At 48.6% G+C, this 19,687-nt stretch overlaps 1 protein-coding gene across 1 annotated transcript in view; it reads right to left on the bottom strand.

Moving 5' to 3' along the window:
* Nucleotides 1-19,687, bottom strand: part of LOC138614673 (titin-like) — a 73,842-nt gene that overhangs the window by 40,055 nt on the left and 14,100 nt on the right. The window contains exons 8-32 of the mRNA XM_069688232.1: nt 15,316-19,095; nt 14,074-14,352; nt 13,255-13,818; nt 12,812-13,093; nt 12,450-12,728; nt 12,087-12,368; nt 11,714-11,992; nt 11,159-11,446; nt 10,785-11,063; nt 10,384-10,665; nt 9,881-10,159; nt 9,319-9,597; nt 8,933-9,211; nt 8,556-8,843; nt 8,197-8,475; nt 7,651-7,932; nt 6,354-6,632; nt 5,986-6,264; nt 5,615-5,893; nt 5,245-5,532; nt 4,881-5,159; nt 4,325-4,606; nt 795-1,073; nt 403-684; nt 20-298 (exon numbers count right to left, since the gene is read on the bottom strand). Of these exons, the coding sequence (XP_069544333.1) occupies nt 20-298; nt 403-684; nt 795-1,073; nt 4,325-4,606; nt 4,881-5,159; nt 5,245-5,532; nt 5,615-5,893; nt 5,986-6,264; nt 6,354-6,632; nt 7,651-7,932; nt 8,197-8,475; nt 8,556-8,843; nt 8,933-9,211; nt 9,319-9,597; nt 9,881-10,159; nt 10,384-10,665; nt 10,785-11,063; nt 11,159-11,446; nt 11,714-11,992; nt 12,087-12,368; nt 12,450-12,728; nt 12,812-13,093; nt 13,255-13,818; nt 14,074-14,352; nt 15,316-19,095 (10,806 nt within the window). The remainder of the gene's footprint in view (nt 1-19; nt 299-402; nt 685-794; nt 1,074-4,324; nt 4,607-4,880; nt 5,160-5,244; nt 5,533-5,614; nt 5,894-5,985; nt 6,265-6,353; nt 6,633-7,650; nt 7,933-8,196; nt 8,476-8,555; nt 8,844-8,932; nt 9,212-9,318; nt 9,598-9,880; nt 10,160-10,383; nt 10,666-10,784; nt 11,064-11,158; nt 11,447-11,713; nt 11,993-12,086; nt 12,369-12,449; nt 12,729-12,811; nt 13,094-13,254; nt 13,819-14,073; nt 14,353-15,315; nt 19,096-19,687) is intronic.

The raw sequence follows: 19,687 nt of genomic DNA, 5'->3' as shown, positions 1-19,687 counted from the left end.
GAGCGGAAGGACAACACACCTAAAACAGTCAGGTTGATTTTACTCAGGTCCTTCCCGACTTCGTTCACCACCTGGAACGTGTATTCTCCGGAGTCTTTCTTCTCAGCAGAGAGCACGTTCAGGCTGGAGATCATGCGGGAGAAGGAGATCTTGTACTTTCTCCCGGAGGCGAGCTCCACGCCGTCTTTGAACCACTTGGGGACGAGCTCTGGGCTGCCGCACACTTTGACCTCCAGGGCGGCGATGTCGCCTGCCGTGACACTCAGAGTGTCGGGTTTATCCACGATCTTAGCCGGCTCTGGAAGGAAAGGAGGGAGCAGACAGAGCGTTTAATCAGACCTGTAGGGGAGGGCAGAGGAAAAACAAACTGCCAGAGAAAGAGAGAATTATATGATTACAAACCTAGAACAGTCAAGTTAGCGAAACACTCCACACTCCCAGCATCGTTTCGGAGGTGGCAGGTGTATTTGCCTGCTGCGGTTGCATCAGCCTTAAACACTTTAAGTGCGACCTGGTTGTTCTCAAAGGTGATTTTCCTGTTGTCACCGTCCCTGAGAATGTGATCCTTGTCTTGAACCCAGGACACAGTAATGGGTTCAGAGCCTTTAACAGAGGCCACAAGGGTCACCTCCTCCCCCACTACCACCGTCATGTTTGACAGTTTCTTCACAAACGACGGCGGCTCTGAAGAGAGGACAAACACATCGCAGAAGGGAAAGTCAGCAGGGTGACAGAGGCATCGCAACATCTGATACTTTTAATTTGTATTTGACACCATCGCAGTTTCTACTGACCTCTGAGTTTAACTGACGTCTGGCAGGTGTCGCTTCCTACACTGTTTGACACTTTGCACTCGTACTCGCCGGCGTCCGAGGCCTCTATCCCAATGACATGCAGCGTGGCCGAGCTGCCCTCGCTCACCATCTTAAACTTCCTGCTCTCCATGAGAGGTTTCCTGTCTTTGAACCAGGTGATCTGGAACGGAGCAGTACCGCTCATCTCGCAGTACAAACTCACGTCCTTACCCTTCAGCCCTTCAACGGGCTGAGGCACTTTCACAAAACATGGAGGGTCTACAAAAAGATCGGGAAACTGTTACAGAGGCATGAACGAGAAAAATAATCCACAGCTAAATCTTAAAGCTGAGAGCCGTAACAGCAGGACAAAGACCGCAGCTGGAATCGGTGACGAGTTTAAGAAGCCTAAATGGGAAACCACGGCAACGACGGAGTCGTATTTATGTCATGTTAATGGAAGTTTAGCGGAGAACTGATTATAATCCGGACAGTCGAGTCCTCCGAGTGTTTAATGATTGATTAACGTTGAAGGAACTTCAGATGTGGGAATTAGTTGGAACTACAGTTAAGATGGAGCTACTGAAAAACTAAAAGTCAGTTAGTGAAACGACAGGCGAGGCTGCTTTGTTGCCTAAATAAATGAACAAGTTCAACAAGCTACCACAAACTACAATGAACTGGGACAAACTACAAACTATGACAAGCTACAACAAGCTACAACAAACTGCCACAAACTACCACAAACTACAAACTATGACAAACTATGACAAACTACAAACAACTACAACAAACTACCACAAACTACAACAAACTACAAACTGCAACAAACTATGACATACTGTGACAAACCACAACAAACTACCTCAAACTACAAACTATGAGAAACTATGACAAACCACAAAGAAACTACAACAAACAACAAACTGCAACAAACTACAACAAGCTACCACAAACTACCTATGGTTGTTGTTAAGAATCTGTTGGAACTACGGTCATTATAAATAATCTGTTGGAACTACGGTTGTTGTTAAGAATCTGTTGGAACTACGGTTGTTGTTATGAATCTGTTGGAATTAAGTTTTTTGTAAATAATCTGTTGGAACTACAGTTGTTGTTATGAATCTGTTGGAACTACGGTCGTTGTTAAGAATCTGTTGGAACTACAGTTGTTGTTATGAATCTGTTGGAACTACGGTTGTTGTTATGAATCTGTTGGAATTAAGTTTTTTGTAAATAATCTGTTGGAACTACGGTCGTTGTTAAGAATCTGTTGGAACTACGGTCGTTGTTAAGAATCTGTTGGAACTACGGTTGTTGTTAAGAATCTGTTGGAACTACGGTTGTTGTTATGAATCTGTTGGAATTGAGTTTTTTGTAAATAATCTGTTGGAACTACGGTCGTTGTTAAGAATCTGTTGGAACTACGGTCGTTGTTAAGAATCTGTTGGAACTACGGTCGTTGTTAAGAATCTGTTGGAACTACGGTTGTTGTTATGAATCTGTTGGAATTAAGTTTTTTGTAAATAATCTGTTGGAACTACGGTTGTTGTTAAGAATCTGTTGGAACTACGGTCGTTGTTAAGAATCTGTTGGAACTACAGTTGTTGTTATGAATCTGTTGGAACTACGGTCGTTGTTAAGAATCTGTTGGAACTACGGTTGTTGTTATGAATCTGTTGGAACTACAGTTGTTGTTATGAATCTGTTGGAATTAAGTTTTTTGTAAATAATCTGTTGGAACTACGGTCGTTGTTAAGAATCTGTTGGAACTACGGTCGTTGTTAAGAATCTGTTGGAACTACGGTTGTTGTTATGAATCTGTTGGAATTAAGTTTTTTGTAAATAATCTGTTGGAACTACGGTCGTTGTTAAGAATCTGTTGGAACTACGGTCGTTGTTAAGAATCTGTTGGAACTACAGTTGTTGTTATGAATCTGTTGGAATTAAGTTTTTTGTAAATAATCTGTTGGAACTACGGTTGTTGTTATGAATCTGTTGGAACTACGGTCGTTTTTAAGAATCTGTTGGAACTACGGTTGTTGTTAAGAATCTGTTGGAACTACAGTCGTTTTTAAGAATCTGTTGGAACTACGGTTGTTGTTAAGAATCTGTTGAATCTGTTGGAACTACAGTCGTTGTTTAAGAATCTGTTGGAACTACGGTTGTTGTTAAGGATCTGTTGGAACTGCAGTATTTGTTAAGAATCTGTTGGAACTACGGTCGTTGTAAATAATCTGTTGGAACTACGGTTGTTGTTATGAATCTGTTGGAACTACGATTGTTGTAAATAATCTGTTGGAACTACGGTTGTTGTTATGAATCTGTTGGAACTACGTTTGTTGTAAATAATCTGTTTGAACTACAGTCGTTGTTATGAATCTGTTGGAACTACGATTGTTGTAAATAATCTGTTGGAACTACAGTCGCTTTTAAGAATCTGTTTGAACTACGGTTTTTGTTAAGAATCTGTTGGAACTACGGTCGTTGTAAATAATCTGTTGGAACTATGGTTGTTGTTATGAACCTGTTGGAACTACGGTTGTTGTAAATAATCTGTTGGAACTACGGTCGTTGTTATGAATCTGTTTGAACTACGGTTGTTGTAAATAATCTGTTGGAACTACGTTTGTTGTAAATAATCAGTTTGAACTACAGTCGTTTTTAAGAATCTGTTGGAACTACGATTGTTGTAAATAATCTGTTTGAACTACAGTCGTTTTTAAGAATCTGTTGGAACTACGATTGTTGTAAATAATCTGTTTGAACTACAGTCGTTGTTATGAATCTGTTTGAACTACGGTTGTTGTAAATAATCTGTTGGAACTACGGTTGTTGTTATGAATCTGTTGGAACTACGTTTGTTGTAAATAATCAGTTTGAACTACAGTTGTTTTTAAGAATCTGTTGGAACTACGATTGTTGTAAATAATCTGTTTGAACTACAGTCGTTTTTAAGAATCTGTTGGAACTACGGTTTTTGTTAAGAATCTGTTGGAACTATGGTTGTTGTTAAGAATCTTCTTAGAATTCTTTGTGAAATGTGTGAAAGTTATATTTTGTGGAATTTATTGTAACTACAGATAAACTGAAGCTCAGATGGAGCAGTTGTCAGGAATAAGTAGAGATAATATGGAGTTATTGGGGAAGGATCAGAATTACACCCAGACTGGTGACTGGATCTCCAGATACAGCAGTAGGTTGTGGTGGAACTACAGTGACATCACGGAGTCGTAGAAGTGAACTTGAAACTACGAAGAGCTGGTGAAGTAGACGTTGACTGAAGCGCAAAGGGCCGACCTGTTGGATGTTTTGGAACGAGGAATGATGGAAGTACAATGTGACACGTCGTGACGGTGTGCTGCTCTGGTTTTACAGGAAACAGTCTGTAACCAGGACGACGCTCCACCTCAACGAATGGATATGAATTGAACTCCAAACTGTTACGGAGAGCAGCTTTAAGCAGTGGAACAAATCAGAGACAGAAAGCTCAGCAGAGCATCAGAGAACCGTTCAGGAAGTCAGCTGACCTTTAACGCTAAGTGTGGTGCTGCAGCTGACACTGCCAGCATCATTCTGAGCTTCACAGGTGTAAACTCCGTCATCATCAAAGCTGGCGGAGAGCAGCTCCAGCACCGCCACAGAGTCAACCAATGATGTCCTGTAGTTGCCCCCGTCCAAGACCTTGGTGTCCTGTTTGTACCAGGTCGTTCTCAGGGGGGCTGTCCCACTGACTTTACACTCCAGGCGGAGTGACTCTCCCTGCTTCACAAACTTAGAGGCAGGGAGTTTCAGCACAAATTCAGGTGGTTCTGGAAAGCCAAAATACAGACATGTTAGCAGCTGGCAGCCAGTAGGGACACTTACAATGACATTTAGACCAGCAGGAGGTGAGCGGATGAGGCACACTTAGGACATGAGCGGACAGTGAAGCGTTAGAGACTGTGGAAACGATGCAACACTAAGAACTCAAACGGTTCCTGAGGAGAAGCTGCAGAGCGGAAAATGTGACAGAATCATGAGTTTTAGGCAGTGATGCAGATGAGACGAAATCAGCCACACAACAGTCCACTTAAAAAGGCCAACCTTTGACCGTCAGGTCGGCACTGCAGCGTGCAGAGCCGGCGTCGTTGCTGACTTGACAAGAGTAAACTCCACTGTGAGCGACGGCCACGGAGGAGAGCTCTAAGAAACACGACAGCCCGTCCAGCCTGGTGAAACACGTGGGCCCGGTCATGAGCTCTGTGTCGTCCTGGAACCATTTGACCGTGAAGGGAGGCGTCCCCTCGAAGGAGCCTTTGAAGCGCACTGTGGTATTGGGCAGAGCCGCCTGGGACTCAGGCAGAGTCACGAAGCTGGGAGGTTCTGAACACAAGACCAACCGGGTTAAAGAGCTACTCACCTTCGATAGATACAGTATGACCAACGGAGTTGAGGAGCACCGTCTAACCTTTGACCCCGAGGGATCCGCTGCACTCACAGCTCCCTGCTGCATTGCTCAGTTTGCAAGAGAAGGATCCTGCGTCGGATCTCTCGAGCTGTTCGATCTCGACAGACACAGAGTTGTCGTGCTGAATGAGTTTGTGTTTGACTCCGCTGGAGATCTTGGCCCCGTCTTTGTGCCACTCCACAGAGATGGGCAGGGAACCAGATATCTTACAACACATCTGAACAAAGGAGCCCAAAACCTCCTGCACATCTAGCAGTGGTTTGATGAAGCTCGGGGCAATTACTTGTTCTGTTACCAGGAGAACAACGAGAGAGAGGTTAGACCGAGTCCACATGTCACGATGTAACAGCTACGTGTTCTTCACACCAACCTAGGACGATCACTCGGACTCTGCAGGTGCAGCTGCTGATGTGGTTGGCCACCTCAAAGACGTACTCTCCTTCGTCTTCCTTCTGAGCCGCCTGAATCTTCAGGCTGCTCATGTTCTTCTCAAACATGAGCTTGTGCTGGCGGATGGACTGAAGCTCCCTGCCGTCTCTCGTCCATTTCACCGTGAGCTCAGGTGATCCCGTCACCTTACAGTCCAGACTGACTGGATCTCCAATGGTGACCCGGATCACCTCTGGTTTCTCTGTGATCTGAGGAGGCTCTACGATGCAAAGCAAAGTAAAACGTTCATAAAGTGTCTCACCGAGAGGAGCATAAACAGACGATGGCCAGGACCAGTGAAGCTCAGGTTACCTTGCACCGTGAGGGCGGCAAAGCACTTCTCCTGCCCGGCCTCGTTCACCACCTGGCAGGTGTATTTCCCCCCGTGCGTCGCCTCACAGGCAGGAATCCTGAGAGTGGCCACATTGTTCTCAAATGTTCTCTCTATCTTTGGATCCTCTAAAATCCAGCTCTCATCTTTCTGCCATTGAACAGAGAGAGTAGGAGAGCCGACCACAACGCACTGGAACTCGGCCATTTGACCCAGAACGGTGGCAACGTTCTCAAGTCTCCGGGTGAACGTTGGTGGTTCTATTAGAGGGAACCAGTCACATGTTCAGTCAGTCAACGGTCAGTTCTCACCTCAGAGGATAAAAAGCTATAAGTTTAATGAGACCAACCTTTGAGGCTCAGCGTAGTCTTACAACTACAGCTCCCCACCTCGTTCCCAACGGTACACTGATACTCTCCCACATCCACAGCGTCACACCGGTGCACCTCCACACCCACGCTGCCGTTTGTCTGGGAGAAGACATGTTTGGCACTGGGCTTGATTTCCTTTGCTTCTTTGTGCCACGTTATCTCAAATGGACCCGTCCCGGCAACCTGACACTGGAAACAGGCACTGGAGCCCTTCACAACATCAGCCGCAGCCAGCTCTCTGACAAATGATGGCGGCTCTGAGACGACAAGAAAGAACCGTCACACTCCTGTCTGGAGAGGTAAACCTCTGTCAACGTCTGAAAAGGTAAACCTCCTCTAACGTGTGGAGAGGTAAACCTCCTCCAACATCTGAAGCTAGGGTCAGGTCTGACATCAGCTTCAGATCAGGTTTTGAAATGGTGGTTTTCATTTCAGCACCCAAACAATACACAATCTGTATAATTATTTAATGGCAGATGATCAGGAGAAAGTGGGCTCTTCACGGTTTCTTCTGCTGCTTCCTCTACGAGGGCGGGTCAATCACTACGGAGGCCGCACTGTGTCGTGCACGGAGCAGGAGGAAGGTACAACCCCAGACAGAGTGTTACAGAGTTCATCAGCAGCTGAGAAACACATGCCTCTGTGAACAGAGGCCAGGATCATTTAACGAGCCTGAAACTTCAGCAGAGAGCAAACATCAACGTTTGTGACAAATTATTGGATAACAGAAAAGAGCAGCAGGGAGGCAAACCCTGTGTAGGGGCGGAGCTATGATTGTGTTGTTGAGGTGAGAAACTCGCCCGTTTTCAACGCGCTGTGAGTGGCCTGTTGCCATGTTGGAGAAGCCTGTTGCCTTGGCGCAACAGTTCAGGTGGTTCACAGTGAATGTTTCCCTCGGTGTTGACAGTCTGACTCTGGGGGACGAATTTACAGTGACACAAAGAAAACCCACCTAGTGTCGCCTGACCTGACGCGCCTTCTTCAGTCTTGGACAGTAAAACTCCGCCCCTCTTGAAACGTAATGTCATCAGAACACCTGACAGAATATTTCAAGGGTCTTTGTTGACCGTTTACAGAGTTTAACGTCAAACTGTGATGTTTCTGTGTGTAACTCAGGAGCTGATGACGATCAAAACATAAAACTTTGTGACGCTCACTCTTTAGATTTATATATTCCTCCTGCTCCGTGCGACGCACCATTGACGGTCTCCGGACTTATTGATCCACCCTCGTATATTCTTATAACTCCTGCACATGTCCGCTGACACGACTGACCTTTGACCTTGAGCTCCATGCTGCAGCTCTCACTGCCGGCCTCGTTGCGAGCCTCGCAGTAGTAAAGCCCCCCGTCTTTGATGTCGGCCCCACACACCTCCAGGGTGGCCACAGAGTTAACGAAGGCCATCTTGTAGCGGTCGCTGGGGCTGATCTCAGAGCCTTCCCTGAACCAGTAGATGTCTATCTCAGGTGTGCCGGTCACCTGACACTCAAACACTTTACTCTGACCGGGACGCACCACGGACACACGGGCCGGTGTCCGAGTGAACTTAGGAGGCACTAAGAAATGAAACAACAGAGGAACCATCAGACAAGGGGAAACGTGGACAGTCGGTATGTTTCCAACCAACTGTTGCTCAAAGGTTTAATTCACTGTGAAGTCGTGAACAAGTGATTTGGTCCCTTGATGGAGAGCACAGTGGGAGACTGGATGCTCTCTCAGAGGGTGGAGGCTCAACAGGATGTCACAGGAAAGCAGCCAATCAAAAGAACAGATGGCCGAAGACATAGTTGTAAACTGAGAGTAACATAAAGACGGATAACCTTTGACAAAGAGCGTTGCCTGGCAGGAAGTGGTGCCCACATCGTTGTGTATCTCACAGACATACTCTCCACAGTCAGAGGTTTTGGCAAAGAAGAGCTGCAGTGAGCTGGAGGTGTTGTCTTTGAGCACAGAGCAGTCAGCGCTGGAGGAAACCTCTCGCTTGTCTTTAAACCACTTGATGGTCAGTGGTGGCGTCCCACAGACCAGAACATTAAACTGGACCTTCGATCCAGGCAACACATTCATGGACTCTGGCTTTTCAAGAATCATAGGTGGTTCTGAAAGACAGAAAAATTAATGCTTGTAAAAGCTATTAGTTCTGCAGCTGATGATTCACCGACGGATGAACCCAACAAACCTTTCACAAACAAGACGGCTGAGCACTGGACGGTTCCTGCCTGGTTGGTAGCGATGCAGGTGTAGCTGCCGCCGTCTTTACTGTCCAGATCAGAGATTTCCAGGAAAGCTACGTTCTCAAAGAAAGTGCATTTGTGTTTTTCATCGGTGTGGATCTGTTTCTCATCTTTGTACCACTGAGTGGTTATGGGCAGGGAGCCTGACACCAGACCCTCCAGATGAGCAAACAACCCTTTGATACCTTCAGTCTGCTTCAGTTTTCTCGTGAAAGATGGAGGAATTATTTGATCTAACACAGATAAAGACAAACAGGAGTGAGACGACGCAACATTCAAACAGAAGTCATTTTAAATTCTCTGGCACACATGAAGAACTGACCGAGAACAGTGAGCGTGGCCTCGCAAGAACTCTGACCGACATCATTTGAAACCTCGAAGACGTAATCACCGCTGTCACCTTTCTCTGTTTTAATAATCTTGAGCACAGAGCTGCTGTCGCTGCTCTGCACTTTATATCTCTGGCCTGAGCTCAGCTCCTTGCCAGCCTTCAGCCACTTGGCCTTCAGTGGTTTCGTGCCCAGGAATCTGGCCTCCAGTGTGGCCGGATCCCCCTGAGTCACACTGATAGACTTTGTCTCCTCTGTGACCTTCGCTGGTTCTGGGATGTCAAACAAAACGGTCAGCAAAGAACCTCAAACTACTGAAGAAATCCAGACTAAAGATTATCAAGATGGTAAATTACGATTCACATCAGGGATCACCAACCTTTGACTGTCAGCACAGCCGAGCAGGTCTGGCTGCCGGCCTGGTTCTGCGCCTGGCATGAGTACCTGCCGCCATGTTTGCTCTGTAAGCTGCTGATGTGCAGTACAGCGGTCTGCTTGTCGTAAGTGATCTGAATGTTTTCAGCCTCTTTGAGCTCGTGGTTGTCCTTCAGCCAGGACACGGTCATGGGCTCAGAGCCCTTCAGACTGCACTGCAGAGAAACCTCGCTGCCCACCAGCCAGCTCAGGTTCTCCAGCTTTCGCACAAATGATGGCGCTTCTACAAGGAAGACATTTTATATGAACGTTATTAATATCAGTCTCCTGAAGTCAGACTTCATCAAGCAAACTGCTACAAGTTTAACTGAGTCTCACAGTTTGGACCAATCAGAGAGCTTCTAACGTGTTTAATGAATTCTCTGAGTCGAGGTCGACAGGTAGAAGGTGGAGCTGTTGCACCAATTGTAAAGAGAACTTAGAAATAAAGCACCTTAAGGGAACTAGCTTTAAGATGAAGATTTAAAACGCTGATTAAAAAATTAAAGAAGAGCATCTGAACCAACCTTTCAGAGTCACCTGACATTCACAGGAGGACCTCCCCACCTCGTTTTCTACAGTACACTGGTACCGCCCGACATCTCCCGCCTCCACTGCCACCACCTGCAGGACTACCAGCTCCTCTTTCACAGTGAGCCTGTGTCTTTTGTCGTTCCTGATCGCTTTTGTGTTTTTATAAAATGACACAGTGAAAGGGGAGGAGCCAGACACCTGGCACTCCAGCATCATCTCGGAACCTTTCACCACATCTTTGGGCTCCAAACTACGAGCAAACACAGGCGGTTCTGGAAGGAAACATCGGACATGTCAGCACGCTGCACTGAGCAGAGGTTTACTGTGAAGCTAAAAATAGTTTTATGATCTTCGGATCAGACATCCTCAGTGGTCATGCTATGGTAACGCCACCGGGAGGGAACAATTGGAAAGCTGAATATCTTCAATTTCACAATAAAAGTCAATAGAAAAGACAATACAAGCAGTCAAAAGGACATCTGTAACCTGAACCGACCTTTGACGGTGACGGTGCTGCTGCAGCGGTCTGTCCCGGCCTCACTGGATGCCACACAGACGTACTCTCCGCTGTCCTCTACTCTACAATCAACTACTTCCAGAGTTGCCACTAAGTCAGTGGAGCTCATGGAGTATTTAGGACTGGAGCTGATCTCCATCTGGTCCTTAAACCACTTGAAGCTGATGATGGGGCTGCCCGTCACTTTGCACTCTAGCCGTGCCGAGTCGCTGCTGGTGACGAGTTTGGTGGCCTCGAGCTTCCTCACAAAGACTGGAGGCTCTGAGAGAAGAGGTTAACATTCATTATGAGACAGGAGACATGATGTTAGTATCATATCGATGTCACTTGAGGATGTAAAGACGTGTTCATGCAGCTGCACGGATACTGAAGACAGGCACCTTTCACGAAGAGGACCGCGGTGCAGTCCACCTTCCCAGCATCGTTGGACACCTGGCACGTGTACTGAGACGAGTCAATGGGCTTCACAGAGTGAAGCTCCAAAGAGCTTGAAGAGGCCTCTTTCTTTATAAAATAAGAGCCTCCAGTTGTGATCTCTTGTTCCTCTCTGAACCACCTCACAGCCAGAGGAGCTGTTCCAGTGAAGGCTGCTCTGAAGGAGACTGTGCTCCCCGGAATAACTTCCTGGTTGTCGGGTTTCCCTGTGAACACCGGGGGCTCTGGAGGCCGCCAACAAAACACATTTCATGTTAGCATGAAACCGTTCGAGGACAGCATACAACAAACAGAAGCAAGAAAAAAGCACGGTCGTGACCTTTGACATAGAGTGTGCCGCTGGTTTCTTTAAAGCCAGCTGAATTGGTGGCTCTGCATTTGTAAACTCCAGAGTCTGACTTCTCCAGCCGAGCGATTCTCAGTGTCGCCGAGCCATCTTTGAACTGAGGCTGGAGTTTGGCTCCAGATTCAATCTCCTGGTCGTCTTTGAACCAAACTACGCTCATGGGTTGGGACCCGGACACCTTGCAGTCCATGGAGATGTCATTACCAACGTTTCCGTCAACTCTTTTCAGAGACTTGGTGAAAGTTGGAGGCATTATCCGATCTGGTATTTGAAGACAAAACATCCCAGGAGTTAACAGAGGGTTCCTGAAAAGAACCGCTCAACGAAATTCAAAGAAACCAACACTGAGTTTAGTCGATTGAATCATTTCAGCTATCAGGCTAAAGCTTAATGTCCGACGTGAATACAGAGACTTCAAGTTTAGAAACACAATCTACAACTAAAAGTTGTTAATAACTCTTATTTCAATTATTTGTAAAACAGTAGCAGCATTCCTAAGAGTTAAAGGATCAGAAACCAGGAGCTAACCTAAGACCGTGACGGAGCAGGTGCACTGGTCCTTCCCCACTTTATTGGACACCTCCATCTTGTACTCTGAAGTGTCTCCTTTTTCTGCTGTAAGAATCTTCATGGAGGCCAAATTATCCTTCACAGTCATCTTATATTTACGCCCACTGATCATCTCCTTCCCGTCTTTAAACCACTTCACTTTAAGCTCTGGGCTTCCAGAGATGGTGCACTCCAGCGTGGCTGAATCTCCTGCGGTCACACTGATGGACTCTGCAGGTTCTATGATTCTGGCAGGTTCTGGGATAAGACAGACCCGTTAGTGGTTCAGATAAAGAGTGCAGACACAGAACTAACAGAAGTAGATGCCCGGTTCTGGATGAGCATTTCTGACCTTGAACAGTCAGTGTGGCTTCACACTTCTGCTGCCCGGCCTCGTTCTCTGCTTGGCAGCAGTACTTGCCGCCGTGGGTGATGGCCACGGCTGTGATGGACAGGCAAGCAACACTGTTCTCAAACATCATCTTGATGTTTGGATCGTCATCTCGCAGGATTTCTGCGTCTTTCATCCATTTGACAGTGATAGGGGCGGAGCCTTTCAGGGTGCCCTGCAGCTTCACTGTGTTTCCTAGAACCGCAGTGACACTCTCAACTCTCTTTGTGAAAGTTGGTGGTTCTACAAAAACACATTACAGGTTAAAAACTGGATCTGAAGCACAACATGAAACCTCCACAACAGTTCTCTCAGCTGACTGACCTTTCAGTTTAGCCACAGCTTTAGTGGTGACTTTTCCCACATCGTTGGATACTACACACTGATAATCTCCAACATCGGCACTCTCAAAGCTCTGGATCTCCAGCCTGGACACGGATTCCTGCCAGATTACTGTGTATTTCTGATCACTTCTGATGGCTTTCTTATTTTTTAACCAGCTGATTTCAAAAGGAGCTGTTCCAGTGATCTCACACTCCATTTGAGCTGCTGCTCCCTTCACGGCCTCCACCGTCTGCAGCTCTTTTCTAATGGACGGCGGCTCTGGATGTCAGAAGAGTGAGTATGAACACCAAAAGTAACCTGAACTGATAGTGAGTGTAACGTAGATGCATCATTAAACCAACCTTTAACAGCTATAAGAGTGTTGCAGCTCTCGCTGCCAGCGTTATTCGACACCTCACAGGTGTAGCTGCCGCTGTCTGTGACCACCAGGTTCATTATCTCAAATGTGGCCACTCCATTCTTGAAAGAGATTTTATATTTGTCTCCATCACTAAGCTCTCTCTCGTTCCAGAACCAGTGGATCCGAAGTTCAGGCGATCCTTTAACCGTGCACTGCAGGCGTGCAGCTATACCCTGCTTCCACGTGATCTTAGCTTCCATTTTCTTGACAAAGGCCGGCGGCTCTGAAAGAGTGTTCAGTTAAAAACACCAAGATTTGGTCAGAAGAGACAGAGAAACAGGAAATAACGAGGACAGCAGTGCAGAGTGTTAGCAGCAGCTTGCAGGTGTCAATCATAATCCACCAGCTCACTAAACTAACGGAGAGACCCCCTTAAGATCTTACCTTGAATCGTCACCACAGCCTCACAAGAGGAGCTCCCAGCCTCATTGGTGGCTGTGCACGCATACTTCCCAGAGTCCTTAAGTTTGGACTTTGGTATCTCAAGAACGGCCACCTTGTCCTCAAAGGACAGTTTACTATCCATGCTCTGATGGACCTTTTTGCCATCCCTGGTCCAGGTGACGGTCACACCAGTGTCCTCATCCACCTGGCACTCCAGCCTCAGCGGGTCATTGACAGCAGCTGACGCCGGCTCAATGCTGCTAACGAAGCTGGGCTTCTTGATGACCGTGAGCTCTGTGGTAAAGGTGGCCGTGCCGATCGCGTTGGAGGCCTTGCATAGGTACACTCCCTGATCAGTCAGCTCAAGTCTGTTAATGTGAAGGGAATACTTGTTCCTCTCACACTTCATCACATAGTTCCCTTCAGAGGAGACGGCTATGTTGTCCTTGTGCCAGACAACGTCCATGGGGGAGGATCCAGTGAGCGAGCACTGGAGTGCGGCCTGTTTGCCCACATACAGAGTCATTGGGTCGGGTTTTGATACAAATACTGGAGGGTACATCTCTATGGAGAGCAGGTAGACATACAATAAGTTCACAGAGGAAACATACACCATCAGAAATCAACTAACCAGTGAAGTTGGTGATCAATGTGGGTTTAAACATGAGAACATTTTGATCCTCCACATGGAGACATGTTGCCAAACCAGATTGAGTTTAACACACTGCAGCACAATGACTCAGGTCTGTATATAATTCTCTCTCTCTCCAACACATGAACACACAGCGATAGTTTAAGGAAGGTCCCGTGGGGTCTTACCCGTGACGATGAGGGAGGTACTGCAGCTGTCTGTGCCGTGCTGGTTGGAAGCTTTGCAGCTGTATTCGCCACTGTCAGGCTTCACGGGGTTAAGGAGCTCCAGGGAGGAGGTGGTGTGGCGGCTGATAATCCGATACTTCTCACTCTGTCTGATCTCAACGCTGGATTTGTACCATCTGAAAGTGACATCCGGAGCGTCCTCCACCTCACACTCGAACCTGGCTTGGTTGCCGATGTTGATCTCCAGAGGTGTGATTCTCTGCCTGAAGACGGGCGGCACTGAGACACAAAGTAGAAAGTAAACGTTAGTGATGAGCTCCACTGCTGCTGTAACAACACAGACAGATGAGGAACAGGGATGGAGGAATGTACAGCGATGGAGGAATGTACAGCGATGGTGGAGTGACTGTGGAGGAGAGAAACAGCCAGAACATTAACCCCATGGTGTCAGAGCTGCTGTCTCTGACTGTCATGGGGCTACGGTTCCCGCCAGCAGTAGGAACAACAAGTCTGTGACAGATGAAAGCAGGTGAAGCCTACAGAGCATGCAGAGAGACACTGGAGATGTGGAGAGGATGGGCCTACAGGAACCTGTTCCTAATGAGAATGGATCTACAGGAACCTGTTCCTGCTGAGGATGGACCTACACGAACCTGTTCCTACTGAGGATGGACCTACTAGAACCTGCTCCTACTCAGGATGGACCTACAGGAACCTGTTCCTACTGCCATGCCTAAGTGACCATGGAAATACCACGAGAGCGTTCTAAAGACCAGAACCATAACAACCACCTTGACAACCATCAGCTGAACCTGCTTAGACGTGATGGTTCTGGTCTGTAGGTGACTGCTGACCACAGAATGAAGTGGAACAAACAAGGCAGGGTGAGTTAGTAGCATCCAGTGATCAGAACCAACATGACTTGATATAGAAACCACAGTGAGGAAGATATCGTACTGGTGAGAGGACAGAGGAGTGAATGAAGACGGTATCATACTGGTGAGAGGACAGAGGAGTGAATGAAGAAGGTATCGTACTGGTGAGAGGACAGAGGAGTGAATGAAGAAGGTATCGTACTGGTGAGAGGACAGAGGAGTAAATGAAGAAGGTATTGTACTGGTGAGAGGACAGAGGAGTGAATGAAGAAGGTATCGTACTGGTGAGAGGACAGAGGAGTGAATGATTAGTTCCTCTCAGGCTATGAATGAATGAATGACACATTGATTTCTCCTGTTGTCAAACCTCTTGAGATCACAGTGAGTCTGGAAGACGTCGTTGTCCTGCCGGCTTCGTTCTCAGCCTCACAAACATACTCTCCTTGGTGCGTCTCCTTGACAACCGTGTGGATAACCAGTGTGTATGTGTCGTGCTCTCTGGAACACTTGAACTCTTTGCCAGATTTCACCAATTGGCCGTTAAAAAACCAGTTTACCTTAGTGCTGTACTTAATGGTTGTGCTAAAGGTTACGTTACTACCCTCCTCAACGGATACGTCTTGGAGGGAGGAAACTATTACGGGGTTTTCTCTCTGCTCTGACACTGTCACCTCTCTGAAGACCTCCTCCCTGATCTCCTGCTGGACGTCCACCACCTGCTCGGTGGGGACGGAGGTGGGAGGCAGAACTGTGGTAACAACAGCTGCTCCTGTGTCTTTTTCTCGACTTTTCCCCATTACCGACCTCACCTCCTGTCTGGACACCTTCACCGACTGCTCAAAAGTCACATGAGCCTCGGTGGATTCTTGGATGTGGGAAAACTGCTGCACCTCGACCTGTCGCTCCGCCGCAGCACATTCAACTGACAGTCGAGACTCAGTCTTCAGTGAAGCCGCCTGAGATTTAGCAGCAGTGAAGTCTACCGTGCTTTCGGCTACACCCACTGTTTCTACCACGGATGACAGCATGTGTTTGGAGCGGGCCGAGTTGACCTGCGCCCTCTGAGGTTTGTCCAGCTGCATCGTGCCCGGCTGCTCTGAGGTGAGAACGTGGGCTTCCTGATACACGATGGAGTGGAGAGCTGCCTGCAGTTCAGTCCTGAGGTCGGCCGTCTGAGGGTATTTACCCTCAAAGGCCAGAGTGACTTCCATGGGAGCACCTGTTGTGGTGATCAGGTATGTAAACATAGCCCACCGGGGCTCCCTTTGAACCTTGACCTCCTGTACATCTATAGCCTTTGAGCTTCCTACGACATCGGCCAGTAGCACTGGCTGCTCGGTGGCCACGGCAGACTGGAGCGCATCTCTGAGCTGACGGCGGATGTTCAGACTGGACGGTTTGGGGATCTGAATGACAAACGTCATCTCTTTGGGCAGAGCTGGACTGTCTTCAGATTCTGGTGCCATGAGGGAGAGTTTGGGCTGCTTGCTGATGGCGACTTTGGAGGACTTTGACCTGGTGATCTCTTGAGAGAGCTCCCCTGTCAGCACTCGCTTCTCGTCCATCACTATCGACCGCCGGACCGACTGACCCTCTTGGATCTCAACAGCAAAGTCCTGCTGCGCCGCCTCCAGCGGGACACTGCTCTCGGTAGAGATCTCCTTCTCTTCTATCTGGACCGGCTCGGTGGGCACTTTTGGCTCTACGGCTGTGAGGCAGGTGAACCTGTCCACTGCCGTCAGACTCTCGGTGTGACCCTCCTCGAAGGCCCGACTGTCGGCCACGCTGGGGACGTGCATCACGTTCCAGCGGTCCTCCTTCTGCACCAACGCTCGCTGCTGCTTGACGTCCACGCTGAGCGGTGTCTCTTTGGGCAGCTGCAGCGGCTGGTATGAGAGTTGAAGAATGTTCTGAGGTTTGGGCTCAGTTCGGACCTGAGACTGAACTCCAGTCACAGACAGATCCAGCTCTGAGTGATAATCAGCGGTGAGCTCTCTCCTCTCCTCAGAGACGGCTGCGTGGCTCCGGGTCTTCTCTTGTTTTGGTGCTGCAAGCTGCTGGTCGGGCTTCTCCAGGGTGAGAACCCCCTCTTTGGGCAGCGCCTCCACAGGCTGGGTGGACTGCAGATGCAACAGAGTGGGGGCCTCTCTCTGGGGTTGCAGGGTCACACTGCTAGCTTTGGCCTCAAACTCTGACGTGTCCTCACACACAACGGTCCTCTGTTCGTTCTGGCTGACAGTGTGCAGCAGAGTGGGGCTCTTCCTGCTGCCTACCTGCTCTGCTGCTGGTTGGTCACAGGTGAAGCTCCTCTCAGAGGGGAGGAGGTCCTGATCTGTGATGACCTGCAGGTGCAGCAGCTGCTCTCCTTCCACCTGCGGCTGGATGGACTCTGCACTGTCCAGACTGGGCAGCAGCTGCGTGGACTCTGCCTTCAGCATTCGCTTCTCTTCAGCAGAGAGAGCTGCTTTCATCATCATGTCCTTACCGAGATGAGCAGCTTCCTCCGCAGGCTTCATCACGGAGAGCTGCATCTCCTTTGAGAGCGTGTGTTTGGACTCGCTGAGCGCAGCCACGACAGGTCGCTTGTGCTCCATCCTGATGGAAGACGCCACAGCAGAGTCTGCTGCTGCTAGTCGGTCCGTGTGGCCCTCAGTGAGCAGCCGCTTCTCTGCAGACTGGGCTGAGTATAAGATTTTCACCCCCTCTGTGAGCCGGTAGCCCGTCTCCTCCTGAGCAGAGAGGATCTCCTGAGACCGCTCCCTCAAGATGGACAGCTGAGACTCCACCTGGTGCCCGCTGACCACATGTTTAGGCTCTGAGGTGGGTCTGATGGTCGCAGACTTCCTGTCAGCCAGCGGCTCTGTGCTGATAGTAGAAAGCGGAGTGAGCTCCTCGGCCACAGCTGACATGACCTTTGACCTTTTTTCTGTGGCTGGCTGGAGCTCAATGACCTCGGGGCTCTGAATGCGGTCGCAGTGCTGCTCCGTGAGGTCCTGGCTCTCTTCCACGGATGATGTAAATGTCGCCATGTGGAGCTGCTTGGCGGGAACCGCTGACACCTGAGGCGGGCGGGTCGGAACCACGGACACCCTCTCCTCCACCTCGTGGGTCTGTAGCACCGCCGCCTGCTGTGTTAGACGCTCGCGGTGAACCGTGGCGGCAGAGACACTGAGCTCCGTGAGAGAGCCCACCTGCTCGCTGGGAATGATCTGGCGGTCCTCGGTGCCGATGGTGTAAACCATCTGGTCCGGTCGGACTCGATCCTGGCCAGGCAGGCTGACCTGGTACAGGCGGGACTCGGTGGCCTGTTCTGTCACCGACACCTTGTAGCCTTTCTTCTGAAGACCGGAGAACTGCTCCTTCTGACGAGACACAGACGCCGGTTCTCTGAACACGACCAGCTCAGCGCTGCTCGTCGCCTCGCCCAGCGGGTTGGAGGCTCGACACGAGTACAAACCACTGTCTTCCTGTTTCACGCCCTTCATGCTGATGGAGCCACACCCATCGGGGTTGGCTGTGATCACACAGGTTCTACTGGGCTGGATGTGGAAGGCCCCCTTTAACCACTTCACATTAGGGGCTGGATCCCCACTGACACTGTAGGTAAAAGAAACCTCTCCCCCCTCGGAGCAGCTCACAGGTTGGATCTGAACCGTGAACGCCGGAGGTCGACCTGTGACTTTGAACATCTTCTCCACCCATTTCTCCGCCTGGCTGATATCTGGCTTTTTCAGCTCCAGGTAGGTGCTGCAGGTGGTCTGACCGAACCTGTTGGAGGCCGTGCAGGAGTACTCGCCCTCGTACTTAGACGTGACCCGAGAGATCAGCAGCACGTGCTCCTCCCTCTCCTCCATCAGCCTGTAAACAGAGGAGCTCTGAATGACCTTCCCATTGTGGGACCACTGGACGCTGGGCTTCGGACAGCCGGACACCCTGACGGTGAACCGGGCCGTTTCCCCACTGGTCACGGCAGCCGGCAACAGCTGGCTAAGGAAAACTGGTTTTTCTTTTTTCTTCTCTAAGGTGGAAGAGAAGCGTTTGGACTCTGGCTGGAGTTCAAGTGTTTTAAGATTGTGAGGTAACTGGACACCAGTGAGGAAGGTCTCCTCTCGCTCCTCCACGGTGGTGACGGTAGTGCTAGAGTGCTCTGTTGGGAAACATTGAGCAACACTCATAACAACATCCACAACACAGACACTATGACACCAACAATATGATCACAAGGGCACATATCAGGGCTGTCCTTCAACACAAGTCAGCTGATAAAATCAATCAATTAATGAGAGGATTAAAAAACATGCTGACGACGTTCTCGTCTGCTACAGGATCTAGAAATACATGTTTCATTTTAAGGACAAAATATCTGTTTTAAATTCCTGTTAGCAGACTGACAGCCCTGATACACACAACAAAAACACAAACATATTCAGAGTCATTGATATCAACACTTCGTTTTCTCCAATGAATCAAACACTAAACAAACACAACAGATTCTTTGTAGTTTGTCTCTCTGGTTAAAAATGAATCTCATCTGTTTAAATTCATTATTAAAGCTAAACAGAACAAATAACCATACACACTGCTGATAATAAACACTTTGATCGAACATCAGAGTGTTTCACGTGTTTCAGTTTGAGTAAATTAATTCAGTGTTTGGTACAATGAGCTTCAACCAGCACCAAAAGTCTGAAACAACAAACTTTTTTCACCAGGAGCCCAACAGATACGAGGTTTTTAGG

The sequence above is a fragment of the Brachyistius frenatus genome, unplaced genomic scaffold (genome assembly GCF_029030835.1).
Source record: "Brachyistius frenatus isolate BFR_SWC_R1_liver_20210118 unplaced genomic scaffold, ASM2903083v1 Contig_546, whole genome shotgun sequence".
NCBI lineage: Eukaryota > Metazoa > Chordata > Actinopteri > Embiotocidae > Brachyistius > Brachyistius frenatus.
This window is presented reverse-complemented; position numbering and strand designations above follow the sequence as displayed.